The sequence below is a fragment of the Cebidichthys violaceus genome, unplaced genomic scaffold, assembly GCF_023349555.1.
Source record: "Cebidichthys violaceus isolate CVI_PGR_0920_01 unplaced genomic scaffold, fCebVio1.0.p SCAF_589, whole genome shotgun sequence".
Taxonomy (NCBI): domain Eukaryota; kingdom Metazoa; phylum Chordata; class Actinopteri; order Perciformes; family Stichaeidae; genus Cebidichthys; species Cebidichthys violaceus.
Window position 1 is genome coordinate 1 of NW_027176804.1, and position 21489 is coordinate 21489.

Sequence of the window (21489 nt, forward strand, 5' to 3'; positions counted from 1 at the left end):
ATACTATGACTTTTTTATGAAAAAGTGACGACATACTATACTATGACTTTTTTATGAAAAAGTGACGACATACTATACTATGACTTTTTTATGAAAAAGTGACGACATACTATACTATGACTTTTTTATTAAAAATGACGACATACTATACTATGACTTTTTTATTAAAAAATGACGACATACTATACTATGACTTTTTTATGAAAAAATGACGACATGCTATACTATGACTTTTTTATTAAAAAATGACGACATACTATACTATGACTTTTTTATTAAAAATGACGACATGCTATACTATGACTTTTTTATGAAAAAGTGACGACATACTATACTATGACTTTTTTATTAAAAATGACGACATACTATACTATGACTTTTTTATTAAAAAATGACGACATACTATACTATGACTTTTTTATGAAAAAGTGACGAAATGCTATATTATTACTTTTTTATGAAAAATGACGACATGCTATATTATTACTTTTTTATTAAAAATGACGACATACTATACTATGACTTTTTTATGAAAAAATGACGACATACTAAACTGACTTTTTTATGAAAAAATGACGACATACTATATTATGACTTTTTTATGAAAAAATGACGACATGCTATATTATGACTTTTTTATGAAAAAATGACGACACGCTATACTATGACTTTTTTATGAAAAAATGACGACACGCTATACTATGACTTTTTTATGAAAAAATGGCGACATGCTATACTATGACTTTTTTATGAAAAAATGGCGACACGCTATACTATGACTTTTTTATGAAAAAATGACGACATACTATACTATGACTTTTTTATGAAAAAGTGACGAAATGCTATATTATTACTTTTTTATGAAAAATGACGAAATGCTATATTATTACTTTTTATGAAAAATGACGACATGCTATACTATGACTTTTTTATTAAAAATGACGACATGCTATACTATGACTTTTTTATTAAAAATGACGACATACTATACTATGACTTTTTTATTAAAAATGACGACATGCTATACTATGACTTTTTTATTAAAAATGACGACATGCTATACTATGACTTTTTTATTAAAAATGACGACATGCTATACTATGACTTTTTTTTGAAAAAATGACGACATACTATATTATGACTTTTTTATTAAAAATGACGACATGCTATACTATGACTTTTTTTATTAAAAATGACGACATGCTATACTATGACTTTTTTATTAAAAATGACGACATACTATACTATGACTTTTTTATTAAAAATGACGACATGCTATACTATGACTTTTTTATGAAAAAGTGACGACATACTATACTATGACTTTTTTATTAAAAATGACGACATACTATACTATGACTTTTTTATTAAAAAATGACGACATACTATACTATGACTTTTTTATGAAAAAATGACGACATGCTATACTATGACTTTTTTATTAAAAAATGACGACATACTATACTATGACTTTTTTATTAAAAATGACGACATGCTATACTATGACTTTTTTATGAAAAAGTGACGACATACTATACTATGACTTTTTTATTAAAAATGACGACATACTATACTATGACTTTTTTATTAAAAAATGACGACATACTATACTATGACTTTTTTATGAAAAAGTGACGAAATGCTATATTATTACTTTTTTATGAAAAATGACGACATGCTATATTATTACTTTTTTATTAAAAATGACGACATACTATACTATGACTTTTTTATGAAAAAATGACGACATGCTATACTATGACTTTTTTATTAAAAAATGACGACATACTAAACTGACTTTTTTATGAAAAAATGACGACATACTATATTATGACTTTTTTATGAAAAAATGACGACATGCTATATTATGACTTTTTTATGAAAAAATGACGACACGCTATACTATGACTTTTTTATGAAAAAATGACGACACGCTATACTATGACTTTTTTATGAAAAAATGGCGACACGCTATACTATGACTTTTTTATGAAAAAATGACGACATACTATACTATGACTTTTTTATGAAAAAATGACGACATACTATACTATGACTTTTTTATTAAAAATGACGACATGCTATACTATGACCTTTTTATTAAAAATGACGACATACTATACTATGACTTTTTTATTAAAAATGACGACATACTATACTATGACTTTTTTATTAAAAATGACGACATGCTATATTATGACTTTTTTTATTAAAAATGACGACATACTATATTATGACTTTTTTATGAAAAATGACGACATGCTATACTATGACTTTTTTATTAAAAATGACGACATACTATATTATGACTTTTTTATGAAAAATGACGACATGCTATACTATGACTTTTTTATTAAAAATGACGACATGCTATAATATGACTTTTTTATTAAAAATTACGACATGCTATACTATGACTTTTTTATTAAAAATGACGACATGCTATACTATGACTTTTTTATTAAAAATGACGACATGCTACACTATGACTTTTTTATTAAAAATGACGACATGCTATACTATGACTTTTTTATTAAAAATGACGACATGCTATACTATGACTTTTTTATTAAAAATGACGACATGCTATACTATGACTTTTTTATTAAAAATGACGACATGCTATACTATGACTTTTTTTATTAAAAATGACGACATGCTATACTATGACTTTTTTATTAAAAATGACGACATACTATATTGTGACTTTTTTATTAAAAATGACGACATGCTGTACTATGACTTTTTTATTAAAAATGACGACATACTATACTATGACTTTTTTATTAAAAATGACGACATACTATACTATGACTTTTTTATTAAAAATGACGACATGCTATACTATGACTTTTTTATTAAAAATGACGACATGCTATAATATGACTTTTTTATTAAAAATGACGACATGCTATAATATGACTTTTTTATTAAAAATGACGACATACTATACTATGACTTTTTTATTAAAAATGACGACATGCTATACTATGACTTTTTTATTAAAAATGACGACATACTATACTATGACTTTTTTATTAAAAATGACGACATGCTACACTATGACTTTTTTATTAAAAATGACGACATGCTATACTATGACTTTTTTATTAAAAATGACGACATACTATACTATGACTTTTTTATTAAAAATGACGACATACTATACTATGACTTTTTTTATTAAAAATGACGACATGCTATACTATGATTTTTTTATTAAAAATGACGACATACTATATTGTGACTTTTTTATTAAAAATGACGACATGCTGTACTATGACTTTTTTATTAAAAATGACGACATGCTATAATATGACTTTTTTATTAAAAATGACGACATGCTATAATATGACTTTTTTTATTAAAAATGACGACATACTATACTATGACTTTTTTATTAAAAATGACGACATACTATACTATGACTTTTTTATTAAAAATGACGACATGCTGTACTATGACTTTTTTATTAAAAATGACGACATGCTATACTATGACTTTTTTATTAAAAATGACGACATGCTATATTATGACTTTTTTATGAAAAAATGACGACATACTATACTATGACTTTTTTATGAAAAAGTGACGAAATGCTATATTATTACTTTTTTATGAAAAATGACGACATGCTATATTATTACTTTTTTATTAAAAATGACGACATGCTATACTATGACTTTTTTATGAAAAAATGACGACATACTATACTATGACTTTTTTATGAAAAAATGACGACATACTATACTATGACTTTTTTATGAAAAAATGACGACATACTATACTATGACTTTTTTATGAAAAAGTGACGACATACTATACTATGACTTTTTTATGAAAAAATGACGACATGCTATACTATGACTTTTTTATTAAAAAATGACGACATACTATACTATGACTTTTTTATTAAAAAATGACGACATACTAAACTGACTTTTTTATGAAAAAATGACGACATACTATATTATGACTTTTTTATGAAAAAATGACGACATGCTATATTATGACTTTTTTATGAAAAAATGACGACACGCTATACTATGACTTTTTTATGAAAAAATGACGACACGCTATACTATGACTTTTTTATGAAAAAATGGCGACACGCTATACTATGACTTTTTTATGAAAAAATGACGACACGCTATACTATGACTTTTTTATGAAAAAATGACGACATACTATATTATGACTTTTTTATGAAAAAATGACGACATGCTATATTATGACTTTTTTATTAAAAAATGACGACATACTATACTATGACTTTTTTATTAAAAAATGACGACATACTATACTATGACTTTTTTATTAAAAAATGACGACATACTATACTATGACTTTTTTATTAAAAAATGACGACATACTATACTATGACTTTTTTATTAAAAAATGACGACATACTATACTATGACTTTTTTATGAAAAAGTGACGAAATGCTATATTATTACTTTTTTATTAAAAAATGACGACATGCTATACTATGACTTTTTTATTAAAAATGACGACATGCTATAATATGACTTTTTTATTAAAAATTACGACATGCTATACTATGACTTTTTTATTAAAAATGACGACATGCTACACTATGACTTTTTTATTAAAAATGACGACATGCTATACTATGACTTTTTTATGAAAAAATGACGACATGCTATACTATGACTTTTTTATTAAAAATGACGACATACTATACTATGACTTTTTTATTAAAAATGACGACATACTATATTATGACTTTTTTATTAAAAATGACGACATACTATACTATGACTTTTTTATTAAAAATGACGACATGCTGTACTATGACTTTTTTATTAAAAATGACGACATGCTATAATATGACTTTTTTATTAAAAATGACGACATGCTATACTATGACTTTTTTATTAAAAATGACGACATACTATACTATGACTTTTTTATTAAAAATGACGACATGCTATACTATGACTTTTTTATTAAAAATGACGACATGCTATACTATGACTTTTTTATTAAAAATGACGACATGCTATACTATGACTTTTTTATTAAAAATGACGACATGCTGTACTATGACTTTTTTATTAAAAATGACGACATGCTATACTATGACTTTTTTAAAAAAAAATGTCGACATACTATATTATGACTTTTTTATTAAAAATGACGACATACTATCCTATGACTTTTTTATTAAAAATGACGACATGCTATACTATGACTTTTTTATTAAAAATGACGACATACTATACTATGACTTTTTTATTAAAAATGACGACATACTGTACTATGACTTTTTTATTAAAAATGACGACATACTATACTATGACTTTTTTATTAAAAATGACCTATACTATGACTTTTTTATGAAAAAATGACGACATACTATATTATGACTTTTTTATTAAAAATGACGACATACTATACTATGACTTTTTTATTAAAAATGACGACATGCTGTACTATGACTTTTTTATTAAAAATGACGACATGCTATACTATGACTTTTTTATTAAAAATGACGACATGCTGTACTATGACTTTTTTATTAAAAATGACGACATGCTGTACTATGACTTTTTTATTAAAAATGACGACATGCTATAATATGACTTTTTTATTAAAAATGACGACATGCTATACTGTGACTTTTTTATTAAAAATGACGACATGCTATACTATGACTTTTTTAAAAAAAAATGTCGACATACTATATTATGACTTTTTTATTAAAAATGACGACATACTATCCTATGACTTTTTCATTAAAAATGACGACATGCTATACTATGACTTTTTTATTAAAAATGACGACATGCTATATTATGACTTTTTTATTAAAAATGACGACATGCTACACTATGACTTTTTTATGAAAAAATGACGACATGCTATACTATGACTTTTTTATGAAAAAATGACGACATACTATACTATGACCTTTTTATTAAAAATGACGACATGCTATACTATGACTTTTTTATGAAAAAATGACGACATGCTATACTATGACTTTTTTATTAAAAATGACGACATGCTGTACTATGACTTTTTTATTTAAAAATGACGACATACTATACTATGACTTTTTTATTAAAAATGACGACATGCTATACTATGACTTTTTTATTAAAAATGACGACATACTATATTATGACTTTTTTATTAAAAATGACGACATGCTATACTATGACTTTTTTATTAAAAATGACGACATGCTATATTATGACTTTTTTATTAAAAATTACGACATGCTATACTATGACTTTTTTATTAAAAATGACGACATGCTATACTATGACTTTTTTATTAAAAATGACGACATACTATACTTTGACTTTTTTATGAAAAAATGACGACATGCTATACTATGACTTTTTTATTAAAAATGACGACATGCTATACTATGACTTTTTTATTAAAAATGACGACATGCTATACTATGACTTTTTTATTAAAAATGACGACATACTATACTATGACCTTTTTATTAAAAATGACGACATACTATACTATGACTTTTTTATTAAAAATGACGACATGCTATACTATGACTTTTTTATGAAAAAATGACGACATGCTATACTATGACTTTTTTATTAAAAATGACGACATGCTATACTTTGACTTTTTTATGAAAAAATGACGACATGCTATACTATGACTTTTTTATTAAAAATGACGACATGCTATACTATGACTTTTTTATTAAAAATGACGACATGCTATACTATGACTTTTTTATTAAAAATGACGACATGCTATAATATGACTTTTTTATTAAAATATGACGACATTACATAAAAGTCTTTTTGCAGACGTTTTTATCAAAAGCGACTTACAAATCAGTATCAATCTACTGTCTACTATTTGCACAGCAAAAGTCATAGTATAGTATCTCGTAATTTTTTCATAAAAAAGTCATGTCGTCATTTTTAATAAAAAAGTCATAGAATAGCATGAAGGTGACCGTGGGTAAGTGGAGAGCAGGGCCGCCTTTCAATCAGAGGGTCTGCAGTTCGATCCCCAGCTCCTGCTCAGCTCATGTCAATGTGTCCTTGAGCAAGATGCTTAACCCAAAAATTGCTCCCGTAGCTGTGCCTATAGTAGATTGATACTGATTTGTAAGTTGCTTTTGATAAAAGCGTCTGCTAAAAGACTTTAATGTAAAGTCGTCATATTTTAATAAAAGTCATAGTATAGCATGTCGTAATTTTTTCATAAAAAAGTCATAGTAGACACAGCTACGTGAGCAATTTTTGGGTTAACCCCCATGCTATACTACGAGTTTTTTGATATGCTATACTATGACTTTTTTGACATGTTTATACTATGACTTTTTTGACATACTATACTATGACTATTTTATGAAAAAATGACGACATGCTATATTATGACTTTTTTATTATAAAATGACGACATGCTATACTATGACTATTATATTAAAAATGACGACATACTATACCATGACTTTTTTCGACATGTTATACTATGACTTTTTTCGACATATTATACTATGACTTTTTTTGACATGTTATACTATGACTTTTTTTGACGTGTTATACTCTGACTTTTTTTGACATGTTATACTCTGACTTTTTTCGACATGTTATACCATGACTTTTTTTGACATGTTATACTATGACTTTTTTCGACGTGTTATACTATGACTTTTTTCGACATGTTATACCATGACTTTTTTCAACATATACTATGACTTTATTCTCGACGTTCGGGTGACCGTGGCTAAGTGGAGAGCAGGGTCGCCTTTCAATCAGAGGGATTGCGGTTCGATCCCTGTCTCCTGCTTTACTAGTCTCATGTCAATGTGTCCTTGAGCAAGACACTTAACCCCAAAATTGCTCACATAGCTGTGTCTAGCTGTGTGTAGATAGATACTGAAATTTAAGTCGCTTTGGATAGAAGTGTCTGCTAAATAAAAGAAAAAAATGTTCAACCTACAATACTATGGCTTTTTTCGACAATGTATTTTAACTTTTCACGACTTACAATCTTCAAAAAAGTGATAGTATTAGTATGTACAAAAAAATTGTTAAAAAAGTCATAGTATAATGTCGAAAAAAGACAAAAAAAGACATTAAAAAATGATTAAAAGTAAAAAAAAAAAGAGTATAGTATGTTGAAACGAATAAAAAAAGTTATAGTATAATATGCCATTAAAAGTCATTATATGTCCAAAACGTCATAGAAAAATTCATAGGATAGTAACTCAAAAAAGCCATAAAAAAACAATTTATAGTTTTGTTTTTTAAACCTCATAAGTCATAGTATAGCATGTCAGAAAAAAAAAAATCATAGTATAGTATGTTGAAAACTGTTAAAAGATCCTTGTATAGTATAGTCATATATATATATATATATATATATATATATATATATATAGTATGTATATATATATATATATATATATATATAGTATGTTATTAAAATATATCATAAAAACTCATAATAGAAATGTTTAAAGTATACTATTCTCTAAAAATATCACAAATGTCAATAAAATTGCATATATATATATATATATATAGTATATTAAAATATATCATAAAAACTCATAATAGAAATGTTTAAAGTATACTATTCTCTAAAAATATCACAAATGTCAATAAAATTGCATAAACACGTATGTCATGAAAAATACAAGAAATAAAGTTAAATTGACTTCTGAATTTACAAATGATTAAATCTTCAGCCTCATGGCCTTCTACAGACATGTCTGCAAAGTCTAAACATTGATTTATAGAGGATTTTGGGGGTTCATATTTTACAAAAAGTTCACAAAATTTTGGAAAAAAAAAAGAAAGAAAAAGTCTTCATAAAATAAATAGATAATGCTACATCTTTTAATTAAAATGTTTTAATATTAAACACTCCTGTAATATTGTTTCAATCACAGTAGGAGTCATTTTTCAACATTCATGTCTTATTACACAACAATTACTGAGGCCTCCTGAAATACATAAAAACACGTTTCACATTCAAAGACATGTTTTAATGCCGCGGAGAGGAAAAGTGCAAATGTGTCTTCTGTCTGAGCAGCAAGTGAACGCTACAGAAGAATCTGGAGAGGCAAGACGTTACTAAACATTACTTTTAAATAAAAGATGTGTTTATAACAATTAATACATGACTTAAAGATTAATGTGCATGTGTTTACAATAGACACGACTAACGCTTAAACTCAGATTCATGAAGAAAGGTAAGAACATGTCATCAGTTTAACCAGGTGACGATGATACGAGTGAAAATTAACTAAATAAGTGAAGTATTATGAGAGAAGAACACCTGAGGAGGGAGGTTATTGCAGAGTGCACCAAAGAGAAATTACTTGTTTCCACGCTCATCAACCATCCAAATTCTTACATCTACCTTATGAGGAATCTGCATGTCTAATAAAGTGCAACATTTCTACCTGACAAATAAAAGGTGCGGTTGGTGGCCGCAGAGTGTTGACTTTCACAGTCGGATACCGATCAACGGGATTACAAATGATTAAAATGGAATAGTCATTCAAGATTGAGAAGCGTCTCGTGATCCCAAACTTGGCAAGGCCTGAACGGTGAGGGTCTCGCACGTCATCAGTGGCCCTTCTTGGGCGTGTCGGGTATGCTCTCGTTCAGAGGGGTGAGGCTGGTGAGCAGCAAGTGGCGTTCGTACTGCTTGGTCTGCCTGAATTTAGCGTCGGTGCCGTGGAGCCGATCCAGCACTCCGAAGACCCCGAAACACTGGTTGAACCTGGAAGCAGTACGGACGAACCGCAGAGGCGTGAAATCATTAAATCCCTTTAAGAAAAAAGGTCCTGGTGGAGGACTGGATGGGTGGACTCACCTGAGGTGGTGGAAGTCGTGGAACTCGGGGGAGGGTAGGAAGGGGAGGTGGTATCCACAGTGGGAGATGGTGGTGCTGATCAGAGCCAAGCAGTACCACATGCAGGTGGTGGTCATGTGGGAGCCCAGGATCACCGGCCCCAATGCCACCGGCCCCATGTTGGAGATCTAAAAGACAGACAAACTGGGTTTTAATGGACCGAGGAACGTCCGGCAAAACGACGCCGCCGAAAGATCTACAACGATCAAAGCTCATAGAGTTCAAGAACGTGAAATGAAACGAAGAGCAGGAGGCGGTTTCATTCACCATGTGCTCCAGAGGGTGAGCGTATATGGACACGAGTCCAATGGGAGCGGTCCACTCGTGGTGCTGTTTGTGGAAGCGCTTGTAGAGGCTGGGATGGTGGAACAGCCTGAGAGAAAAGAAGACGAGGATAACACATTACATTACAGTCATGATAATGCTTTACTGCAGCAGTCGGAATCAGACCCGGTGGCACCGATGACGAGCATTAAGAGTATTTAGAAATAGACAGTTCCAAGTTCCTCAAGTACACAGAATTTCCCATTTCAGATCAGATTACAAATATTTTCTTTGTATTCACATTCTTCACTTTTGCCCCTAGGTGGCAGTAATGTTTAAAGCTTCCAACTACAACTGAATCACAAATGAGGAAGAATTGTTATCGTCAACTGGGCAGAACAGTACAGTGGGAAGAGCACAGGTGTAAAACAGAACAACCACTGATCCAAACCTGTGTGAATAGTAGAAAATGATTTCCTCCGAGATGGAGAAGAAAGCCAGCTCCATCAGGGCCCGGTGGAAGGTGGGCAGCTCAGGGCCACAGGGGTCCCCTCTCCAGGTCATCAGGTAGAAAGCCACCACCACCATGGGCCCCGAGATGAACACGTGGTTGAACATGACGGTCTTCACCGCGTGGATGAGCTTCACTTTATCCACCTGTAGCGGACAAGGAAGGAGTCAGAGAAGAGGACGTACGCTGGACAAACGTGACCTACAGAACGTCACGTCACAAACCTTAAACATGACAACATCAGAGCTTCTATCCCGATACAGGTCATTTAATATCTCTATGACTTCATCCCAACACGGTTCCATTGAAAGAGGTTAAGTCATCATATTGATGTCGAGTTGTAGTTTAAAGCATTACAATTATAGTATATTTTGGTTGTTGTGCTCTTTTTTAAAAATCTCCCTCATCTTCATTTGATGTTCCGTTGATGGTTCTTGTTCCGACACATTCAACCGGCTCTTTAAACCGTTTCTTTAAATTGTTTTTATGAAAAGTGTGTCATAAAGATTTTTTCAATAGTTCGGTGCATGCATTGATGGCTACACCCGATGTCTACAAGATATTTCATATTTATGGAGTTCTGTCAGCAGGTGTTAATAAGAGATGTAATAAAGACATGCATGTTTACACGTCACAATGGATACATGAACTCAAAAGGTTGCGGGTTCTAAACGATCACCGTCAAACAAGTAGATGATTTCATCGGATTCTATCAGATGAAAAAACGTCTCCAGTTTCAGTCAACTTGACCGTTCACCATTCAACTTTGGACCCTGGTTATAAACTCATGGACATATCACGATGGCCTGTGTGTGTGTGTGTGTGCGTGCGTGTGTGTGTGTGTGCGTGTGCGCGTGCACACTGTTTTGTAACGTGCTTATCAAAGTAAATAGACTGAGCAGATATCTTTGACCTGCAACCAATGAACGGAGATGACCACATGTGGAAAGTGGAGGAGTGACGTAGAAGTCTCAAGTAGAGACCTGTCAATCACAGTAAGCCCCGCCCCTAAATCATCCCCTGCTTTATGGTCTGTTTGACTCTAAATGGAGCATAATGTACTAAATGAACATCATGCTGTATTGAAGAAGACTGTAAACTAGAGATTGAGACCATAAACTCATGTTTACAATGTTTACTGAGGGAATAAATCAAGAGAGAAGTAGAGTCATTTTAGACTAGACTTCTATACAACCAGAGGAGTCGCCCCCTGGTGGACACTAGAGAGAATGCAGCTTTAAGGCACTTCCACATTAGCTTCTTCCATTCTATTGCCAATTGGGATTCAACCATCATTCAGTTTTATTATTTGCACCATAAGATTTATTTGTCATTCTTTGGTAAAAACATATGATAAGAACACTAAGATAAAGTCTGAAGATTGACCCGAGGGCTCCGACACGCAAATATAAAGATTGCTCGATAAAAGTTGCTTCACAGCAGCACGTCCTGGCTTCGTTTATGACCGACGGGGCTCAAGTTCAGAGTTCACAGAGCTCAAAGTAACGGACGCAAACGATGACTCAGCAGATTGTCACACGCTAGGTCACCATAGGCTACACAAGGTTTTATGGCTTTACTGCTCAATCATATTTATGGCAAAATAGAAATGTTTTGAAAGTTTATGTCAAACCACAAACCTGAAGTGTTATTGGTTATAATCTGATTACACTGGAGTAACCTTCCAGCTCAGGTTATCAGTAACGTCTTTATCTCCCCGGTGTTCATCAAACACAGTGAGAGGACCCCACACACACACACACACACACACACACACACACACACACACACACACACACACACACACACACACACACACACACACACACACACACACACACACACACACACACACACACACACACACACACACACGATTTTTATTCATAGAAATAATTTTAATTTAATTAAATAAATAAATTTAAAAAAATTATAATTTAAAAATCTACATTCAACATATTAGAGTCCCTGTTTATTGTGGCAGATAAATAAATAAAGGATTTCTCAAAACTGAAAACATGATTATTAAAGACCAAATATTATAACAATAATAATATGAATTATTATTATTATAATTAAAACGAATGTATATATGAATGAACAAATATAAATAAACAGAGAAATGTATAAATTCATAAATCAATGTGGTAATAATGTAAGAACTTTTATATAAAGATATCAATAAATACGTAAAAAATATAATATTCACAACCCAATATTTTTGGAAATATGTTGATTTAATAATTTATTTTAAATTGTATCATATTATATTAATTACCTAATTTATTCCCTGTGTCATATATATATATATATATATATATATATATATATGATAGTAATTATTAATTTCATTAATTATGCCAGCAATGCGACCATTACTCTATTTTCCAATTGATTTTCAAATATTTTAAAATTAAATTACCATTAAAAAAAGATTAATCCACAAAATAAATGGCTGATGAAGCGAATCTCAATAATGTCTTTGTTGTTATATTTATTTATGTGTCCATTCATTGATGCAGTTTACATAAATAGCCATAAAACTATTAAAAATTGTTGATTAACAAGCTGCAAATTGTATTAAAGATGAAAGTGAAGCTGGCGTCTCAGTGGTATTAACTATGAGAATCCTAGCAGTAGTAGTAGTAGTAGTAGTAGTAGTAGTAGTAGTGGTTGTAGTAGTAGTGGTTGTAGTAGTAGTGGTAGTAGTAGTGGTAGTAGTAGTAGTAGTAGTAGTAGTAGTAGTAGTAGTGGTAGTAGTAGTAGTAGTAGTGGTAGTAGTAGTAGTAGTAGTGGTAGTAGTGGTAGTAGTAGTAGTAGTGGTTGTAGTAGTAGTGGTGGTAGTAGTAGTAGTAGTGGTTGTAGTAGTAGTGGTTGTAGTAGTAGTGGTTGTAGTAGTAGTAGTGGTTGTAGTAGTAGTAGTGGTTGTAGTAGTAGTAGTGGTAGTGGTAGTTGTAGTAGTAGTGGTTGTAGTAGTAGTAGCAGTAGTAGTGGTAGTAGTAGTAGTGGTAGTAGTAGTGGTAGTAGTAGTAGTAGTAGTAGTGGTAGTAGTAGTGGTAGTAGTAGTGGTAGTAGTAGTAGTAGTGGTAGTAGTAGTAGTAGTAGTAGTAGTAGTAGTAGTAGTAGTAGTGGTAGTAGTAGTAGTGGTAGTAGTAGTAGTAGTAGTAGTAGTAGTAGTAGTGGTAGTAGTGGTTGTAGTAGTAGTAGTGGTTGTAGTAGTAGTGGTGGTAGTAGTAGTAGTAGTAGTGGTTGTAGTAGTAGTGGTTGTAGTAGTAGTGGTTGTAGTAGTAGTAGTGGTTGTAGTAGTAGTGGTTGTAGTAGTAGTAGTGGTTGTAGTAGTAGTAGTGGTTGTAGTAGTAGTAGTGGTAGTGGTAGTTGTAGTAGTAGTGGTTGTAGTAGTAGTAGCAGTAGTAGTGGTAGTAGTAGTAGTGGTAGTAGTAGTGGTAGTAGTAGTAGTAGTAGTAGTGGTAGTAGTGGTAGTAGTAGTGGTAGTAGTAGTAGTAGTAGTGGTAGTAGTGGTAGTAGTGGTAGTAGTAGTAGTAGTAGTGGTTGTAGTAGTAGTAGTAGTAGTGGTAGTAGTAGTGGTAGTAGTGGTAGTGGTAGTAGTAGTAGTAGTAGTAGTAGTAGTGGTTGTAGTAGTAGTAGTAGTGGTTGTAGTAGTAGTAGTGGTAGTAGTGGTAGTAGTAGTGGTAGTAGTGGTAGTAGTGGTAGTAGTAGTAGTAGTAGTAGTAGTAGTAGTAGTGGTAGTAGTAGTAGTAGTAGTGGTAGTAGTGGTAGTAGTGGTAGTAGTAGTAGTAGTAGTAGTAGTAGTAGTAGTAGTAGTAGTAGTAGTAGTAGTGGTAGTAGTAGTAGTAGTGGTTGTAGTAGTAGTGGTAGTAGTAGTGGTAGTAGTGGTAGTAGTGGTAGTAGTGGTAGTAGTAGTAGTAGTAGTAGAACAGGAGGAGCTCCTGTCACAGATTCAACATACCGGGTTGTTCTTGTCCACCTGGATGCGGTAGCGAGTGATGAAGGCGGGTTTACCGGTGGTGTCCACCAGCAGCAGCAGAGCGTTGGTCCCCCAGAACGCCAGCGTGGGGATCAGCATGGTCCCTGTTGAGAAAGACGAGCGGCATCTAAAAACTCTGACGAACGGAGCCAGGGAAACACCAACAACCGAGCTTTGAGGGTTCTACACTATGTACCGACGTGAGCCTGGTTCATACATTTTTTGAATTACCTTTATATTGGGTCAATGTGAGCCTGGTTCATACATTTTTTTAAAATTGGCTTTAAACGGGTCGGCGCCTCCTCCACTACGTGACTTTGTGAACTCGCTCCGTAAATTCTATCAGATCCTCGATACGAGATCGTACAATCGGCTGTGAGGAGCAGCAACTCCGTCGGCACTTTCAATTCACTCATGAAATGCAGTCGACTGAATGTAGGGACAACGTGGTAGTTCAAGGATTTGTTTTTTGTGCGATGTGATTACCATGATCGCAGATATCAGGCAGGACCGCACCTCGTGAGGAGACTTTTATTGCACTTGATTCTGTGCATTATCGATTTATCTCGCTGCATATCGCATATTCACCTCAGGGAAACGCCTCGCCTGCTGCACCGCAAACAAGACGTGCCTCAACTGTGAACGCATGTTGATTTGGACTGACAGCTCGTAACGTCCTAACATAGATCATATCTGATAGAGAGATACTTTTTGATGTGCACTGCACCCGGACAGACACAACAACAACAACAACTAAATGACCGTAAGGGAAACATGACGGTTACATCATTAGAGCGAAGAAGTCGACACCGGAGGTCATGACTTGATGTGCAGAACTGAACAACTGCACGCACACACACACACACACACACACACACACACACACACACACACACACACACACACACACACACACACACACACACACACACACACACACACACACACACACACACACACCCCTTTTGTGCGGCCTCATAATTCTGAAAACAAAGCCCCGTTTGTGTCTCTGGTGGGGTTGAAATCATGCATGAAATCCAATTTAAAGACTACATTAGAAAACACTTCAAAGTAAAATGTTGGAACGGAGATAAATGGAATGGTGACAGAGCTCCGTGGGTCCACAAAGCCACCCACGCTCCAAGTGTTTCACGAGTGTGTATGGACAGGGACACGTTTTGATTTGGCCTCACGGAGACGCCTCCTCTACAATGAACACACTTCCTTCGACAACAAGCCAAAGTAGCCGGCTGGAGTGTATTTTTTTTGCCTCACCTAAGTAGAACAAAGTAGTGTGATGACCCTCAAAGGTCACGTGCAGCTGGGTCCACAAGTCCTGCCAGAAGTCCCCTGAAGCTCCCCAGAACCTCTGAAGATGCCTGCAGGAGGAAACGAGACCGTTTCAACACGTTTCTTTTCTCTGGAGAACTCATCCCTCACTTTTGAACAGATTGACAAAACAACTCAAACACAGTTGGAGTCCTGTCAGCTATCTGATTTGGACCAGATCAGTCCTGCTCGGTACTGTCCTCCCATCCGGTCCTCTTCTTTCTTGTGCATTGACATAATAACCTGTGACTTTGCAACTCCTCAGGTTCATTTGGGGTTTTTTTGTTGAGTAACACAGCTAACTTGTAAGGGAATCCTACCATGTCAGCGAGTTGCCAAATGCAGCCAAGAATAAGATTCCGGATCCGATGACAACCGCGGCTTTCTTCACGGAGTCCCACAGCCCTCCAGCACCGTCCTGGTGAGAGACAAAGGGCAACGTATCCGTTACTCTGATGATACTGTGAGATCTCACGACACAGAAACGTCTCCAAAACAAAAACAGGGAAAAATGGCAAACGTGTGGCTTTTTAATCCACACAGACAAAGACTCAACGGCTCATGTTTCCATAACGGTGACGAATTCAGCACCATGGAGATAATACTAACATGATAAAGAAAGTGAGATTCACATCAGGCAGCAGGAGGGAAACACCAGGCTCGAGGCTTTTTCTGGTCATTACGTTGAAAAGTACTGGAACGCAAACTATTTTAGATGAAAACCATAGAATAAGGTGGGAAAAGTCACCGGTAGGTCACCTGTTGGTTTGTGGACTGTCCTTTTGAAGCCTCGAGGTCGGCCTTTTAGCCGTCGCCATCTTGTTTTTTGTTTTTTTAACCAGAAGTGACATGAGAGTGGAGCGAAGTACAACCGAACGCTGAATAAGACATTTCTATGGGACCAAAAAAAGGCTACTATTAACTTTGATAAAGAGAAAACACACTGAGAAAGAGTTAGAGTTGAACCGGCAAAAGCACGGACAACGCCAAACCTGTCAATCACTGTGTAGCCCCGCCCCCTAAAGCATCCCCTCTTTATGGTCTGTGTGACTCTAAATGGAGCATAATGTACTAAATGAACATCATGCTGTATTGAAGAAGACTGTAAACTAGAGATTGAGACCATAAACTCATGTTTACAATGTTTACTGAGGGAATAAATCAAGAGAGAAGTAGAGTCATTTTAGACTAGACTTCTATACAACCAGAGGAGTCGCCCCCTGGTGGACACTAGAGAGAATGCAGCTTTAAACACATGAAGCATTGACTTCACTCTTCAGACCTGGAGGTTGCTGCCGGATCATACTGACAGGACAGTAAATTAATCTCAGATTAAGGTTTTCAATTCACACTACTGTCATGTGTTTCAGTGTGACTTAAACAGATTTAAACAAATCAATAAGAACAACAGTTGAATTTGAGTTTATTCGTTTGCTGGAGAGGATCCAGATGCCGGCGTTTCTTTTATCTTCTATTCTAAATGTGTCCAATAAAATAAATGCTCAGGGCATTTAGTAAAAGCAAAATGTGAGCCAGCCACACAGAGAAAACTGGATCAGGTCACTCAGCGGGAATTAATTCCAGGGATTGATGTCACATTCACCAGACCTTCTGAAATGCCAGCTTTTTACCCAGCAACGACGTTACACACATGTCTACCGACACGGATGAGATCTATCCTTATGAGGACATTTCATTAACTACAGAAAGCGCGTTGTACGTCACGCTCTCATTTCCACAGTAGCTTCAGTGAAAACACTCCTTAACACGTCCCACTATTGGCCATCCCTCTCTTTGTTGCCTGCAGGCCTCCACTAACTGGCACAGGAGCAAGACAAAAATGCAACTTGAACAGGTCGAGCCTGAACCACAAAAAAAAAAAAAATCAAGTCACGGCGGTAAAAAAACAAAACGCAGGCAGGAGGAACCGGTCGCTTTAAACGCAGAGCACACATGTTACGTAATGAGATTCTATATATATATATATATATATATATATATATATATATATATATATATATATATATATATATATATATATATATATATATATATAGTTTTTAAAGTTAGTTTTTATAGTTACACACACACACACACACACACACACACACACACACACACACACACACACACACACACACACACACACACACTGCACAGAGGTTAACGGACCGGAACTCATGAGAACCTGTCGGCCTGTAAAGAGGGCTGTGCCTCTAATGACGGTGACTCATCCTATTGTGTGGCTGCTGACCAGTTCTGGTAAGAACCGACCGGAGTGACGTCTTCGTGTTCTCACCTGTCGTCTGCTGCTGCTGCTGCTGCTGCTGCTGCTGCTGCTGCTGCTGCTGCTGCTGCATGTGGAGGCAGCTCCCCTCGTGTCTGTAAGCACAATAACAAACACACACAGATTCATAACTGCAGCATGCATCTAAAAGGAGGCAATCATCTGTTGTTGTTGTTGTTGTTGTTCATGATTTCAGCACGAAAGTTACACTAAAATGTACGATTTTTGGAGACAAATGGGGAAACCTGTTGAGTTCCAAAATGACTGAAGGCAGGAAGTGAAATGCTGATTATTATTTATTAAAAATGGGATTTCACTTCCTTTTTTGAGATGATAGTCAAGTTTTTGTTACATGTTTTTAAAATAATTTCTTACTTCCTACAGTGTGACGAAACTCGGTGTGTTTTTTTCATGAATAATTAATTAATATTTAATACGGAACATAAAAAAAATGGCCCCAAAGAACTGCACTCCCCCTGATTAAAGCTCTTCTCCCACAGACATGTGAATGAATTAAAGAGCCTAAACGTCTCAGACTGCCTCTCTTTATCTTTCCGTGGTACGACAATCATCAGAGTGCTGTGTAGCCGAGCGCAACATTTACAAATGGAGGATTATAGATAATCCTATTATTAAAATCCATCCTTCACCATAGTGAGCAGTCAGATTCTTGGGGATAACTAACTTCCCCTGCGTCCACACTGTGGCTCTGTGTGTAGTGGAGCAAGAGAATAGAAGCCTTAGGGAACAAAAGAACTTTTAAAAATACATAAATATTATCAGCATTTGTTTTTTATATATATCTTAAAACATATTTCAAGTGCAACAACATAAGAGTATTAGGCTGTACAGTTATCGGTGAGTTCATTGATTCATTATTGATTACAATTATTTTAAGACTATTAAAAAAACTTCAGAAATACAAAAGGAAATGTTGGTTGTGGCAATAAACACTCTTTTAAAAAGTGTTTATTAGAGTAAATTAAGACGGCTTTGATAGCGGCACGTGAACTTAACTTGTAAGTATTTTAAACTAAATAAATTTAAATAAATACAAATAGAGATACAGGCTCGTGAAACCAATAACAGCGTGCAGAGAAGACATATCAGAATATCACAGTTCACTCGTAGAAATAAAACGTTAAGTAACAAAGCACCGTGTCGTCGCGCAGCGCTCCGTTTAGACAACTACACCGGGCCGGTAGACTGTCTCCAGGTTTCGACAGACACCGACGTGTTTACGGTCAAGTAAAGCACCGACTCACCGCCGACTCTCGTCTCCAGCATCATGTTCTCCTCTGTGCGGTCTTTCCTGTTTTTGTCGGCGCCGCTGGCTTAACAGCCGTGTATTTACCACAGCCGGCGACCTGTGATTGGTTCAAGCTTGTGGTCAGCTGACTAGAGCCGCACCCGGAAGTTGTGGAAACGGCGGTCTCGAACGTCGCATGTGTTGTTTTCCTTCTTTTTGTACAACATGTACAGTTTCCCAAAGAAACAAGTAAAATAAACAGAAATAAAAACAATAAATACATTTAAAAAAAAAAATGTCAATGAATAATATGAAGAAAGAGGAAGAAGAGACACTAAGGCACACATTAATTAACTAGTTACAGCACTTAGTACAGCGGTTCTGTCACGCCCCACTTTGGAGGAAGACACGTGTTCACGCCCCACCGCCCCAACAACAAGGTAACAAAATGGTCCATGTTGAATTTGTGTTGAAATAGCATCATGTTGTGACTCCTCCATCTGTGCTTTTTTTTTTTTTTTCAAATTAATAGAATAAAGAAAATCACTTTCAAGTAAACCAGACTGCTCCATGAGACAAGAACAAAAACAATGTGCAGTCACTTTGTCAGAACAATGCAAATAAAGTTATTTTTGTGCAAAAAAAGAACTAATATTTGGCCAAAAAAAAAAAATAGCTTATTGTGGCTGCAATGAACCTGTTTTGCACTGAATATCTTTTTAAGATAACAATAAAGTGCAACCTGTGAAGAACTAAACTAAATTATGTGTGCTTTCTACTACTAGAGACGCCGAAATAACTACTTAATGACTTGTAAAAAGTCTGACTTCATGTTTTGTTAGTTCTCTCCGCAAGACGACAAGCAAACAACTTTTAAAATGCTTGCTTCCTCACTGGAGCTCGGATCGATCGGCTCTTAGGCGACATAAATACGAACGCGTATTTATGTCTGGGTCGTTCCTACATTTGTTGAGCGAATGCTTTGCAGGGTACGACTTGAGTCTGAGAGGAGAGGAGAGCTCTTCATCTCCACCACGTGTCTCCAGGTGAAGGTTGAAACAGCCGGTCACTGCGCTGGTGTTACAGCATGCTGAGGGGGGGGGAGTACACACGCCAGTAATAAGTGAGAGTGGATCACAGTAGAACTGATTGCAGTCTTTATTAGTTTAATAATATAATATAATAAGTGTTTCAAGAAATGACTGAGTGTGGTTGGAATCTACAGCATGTCATCTATAGTCAGCTGGAACAACTGGTCTATTAATTGATTAGTATAATCTGCTGCTATTTGAATTATGAACTAATCCTTGAAGTCATTTTCAAGCAAAAGCCTCCAAAATTGTTCTTTTCTTTGTAATAAACCATTTATAATCTGCAGCCTAATTTGGGGATTTTGGACAAAACCAGCCGTTTACAACATCCACAGATGAGTTAATAATGGATAGAATCCAAAATCTCAGCCCTAATCTTGCCTTCTGGGACTTTACTGCACATTCTTATCTGTCTCTGGTGGTTTATTGTTTTATATAAATGTCTTCATTTAATTAGATTAGATAATGTTGTGTCATACCTTTAATTGCACTTATTATTGCTATATCACTGTCAGCATTGCTCACGCAGAGCTTGCTCTCATTGACTTCCCCCTGCATAAACCCATCAGTGCTGTCGAGACAAAAAACAGTGTGTCTCTCCAATTACTCCCTAAAGCAGCTGGGAACTGTAGTTCATGCCAAACATCCCTCAAACAGGACCAAATAGTCCATTTGTTGGGGGACTATTTTCAGCCGCGGATCAATTTGGTTCTGTAGTGAGTCTTTAAAGCAGCAGGTTGATGTCTGTGGAATTATCTCAAAACAACATTCACAACACACTAACGAGGTAGAACCGGCTCTTACGGGGTTAATCCACCACTAACCAGTGACAGGCGAGCGTGTTCTGTTCTGGGTTCAACAGTGAATTCCCCTCCTGCTCTCTGCACACG

The 21489-nt window shown here is 34.6% G+C and overlaps 1 protein-coding gene across 1 annotated transcript; it reads right to left on the bottom strand.

Annotated features, from left to right (window-relative positions):
* Positions 1-8843: 8843 nt before the first annotated feature.
* Positions 8844-19577, bottom strand: LOC137888894 (fatty acid hydroxylase domain-containing protein 2-like). Its single transcript, XM_068732401.1, has 9 exons — positions 19525-19577; positions 18272-18354; positions 16293-16390; positions 15919-16022; positions 14626-14747; positions 10599-10804; positions 10151-10256; positions 9845-10011; positions 8844-9751 (listed from the first exon to the last, which is right to left on the bottom strand). Exons 1-9 carry the CDS (start codon positions 19547-19549, stop codon positions 9595-9597), a joined length of 1068 nt encoding a protein of 355 aa, XP_068588502.1. The 5' UTR covers positions 19550-19577; the 3' UTR covers positions 8844-9594.
* Between the last annotated feature and the right edge of the window lie 1912 nt (positions 19578-21489).

Bases quoted from the DNA above. Each gene is read 5' to 3' on its own strand.
- LOC137888894 (XM_068732401.1), bottom strand. From the start codon at position 19,549: ATGATGCTGGAGACGAGAGTCGGCG. The intron at 16,023-16,292 runs GTAGGATTCCCT...TTCCTCCTGCAG, and splicing joins TTTGGCAACTCGCTGACATG to GCATCTTCAGAGGTTCTGGG. The intron at 10,012-10,150 runs GTGAATGAAACC...TCTGTCTTTTAG, and splicing joins CTCACCCTCTGGAGCACATG to ATCTCCAACATGGGGCCGGT.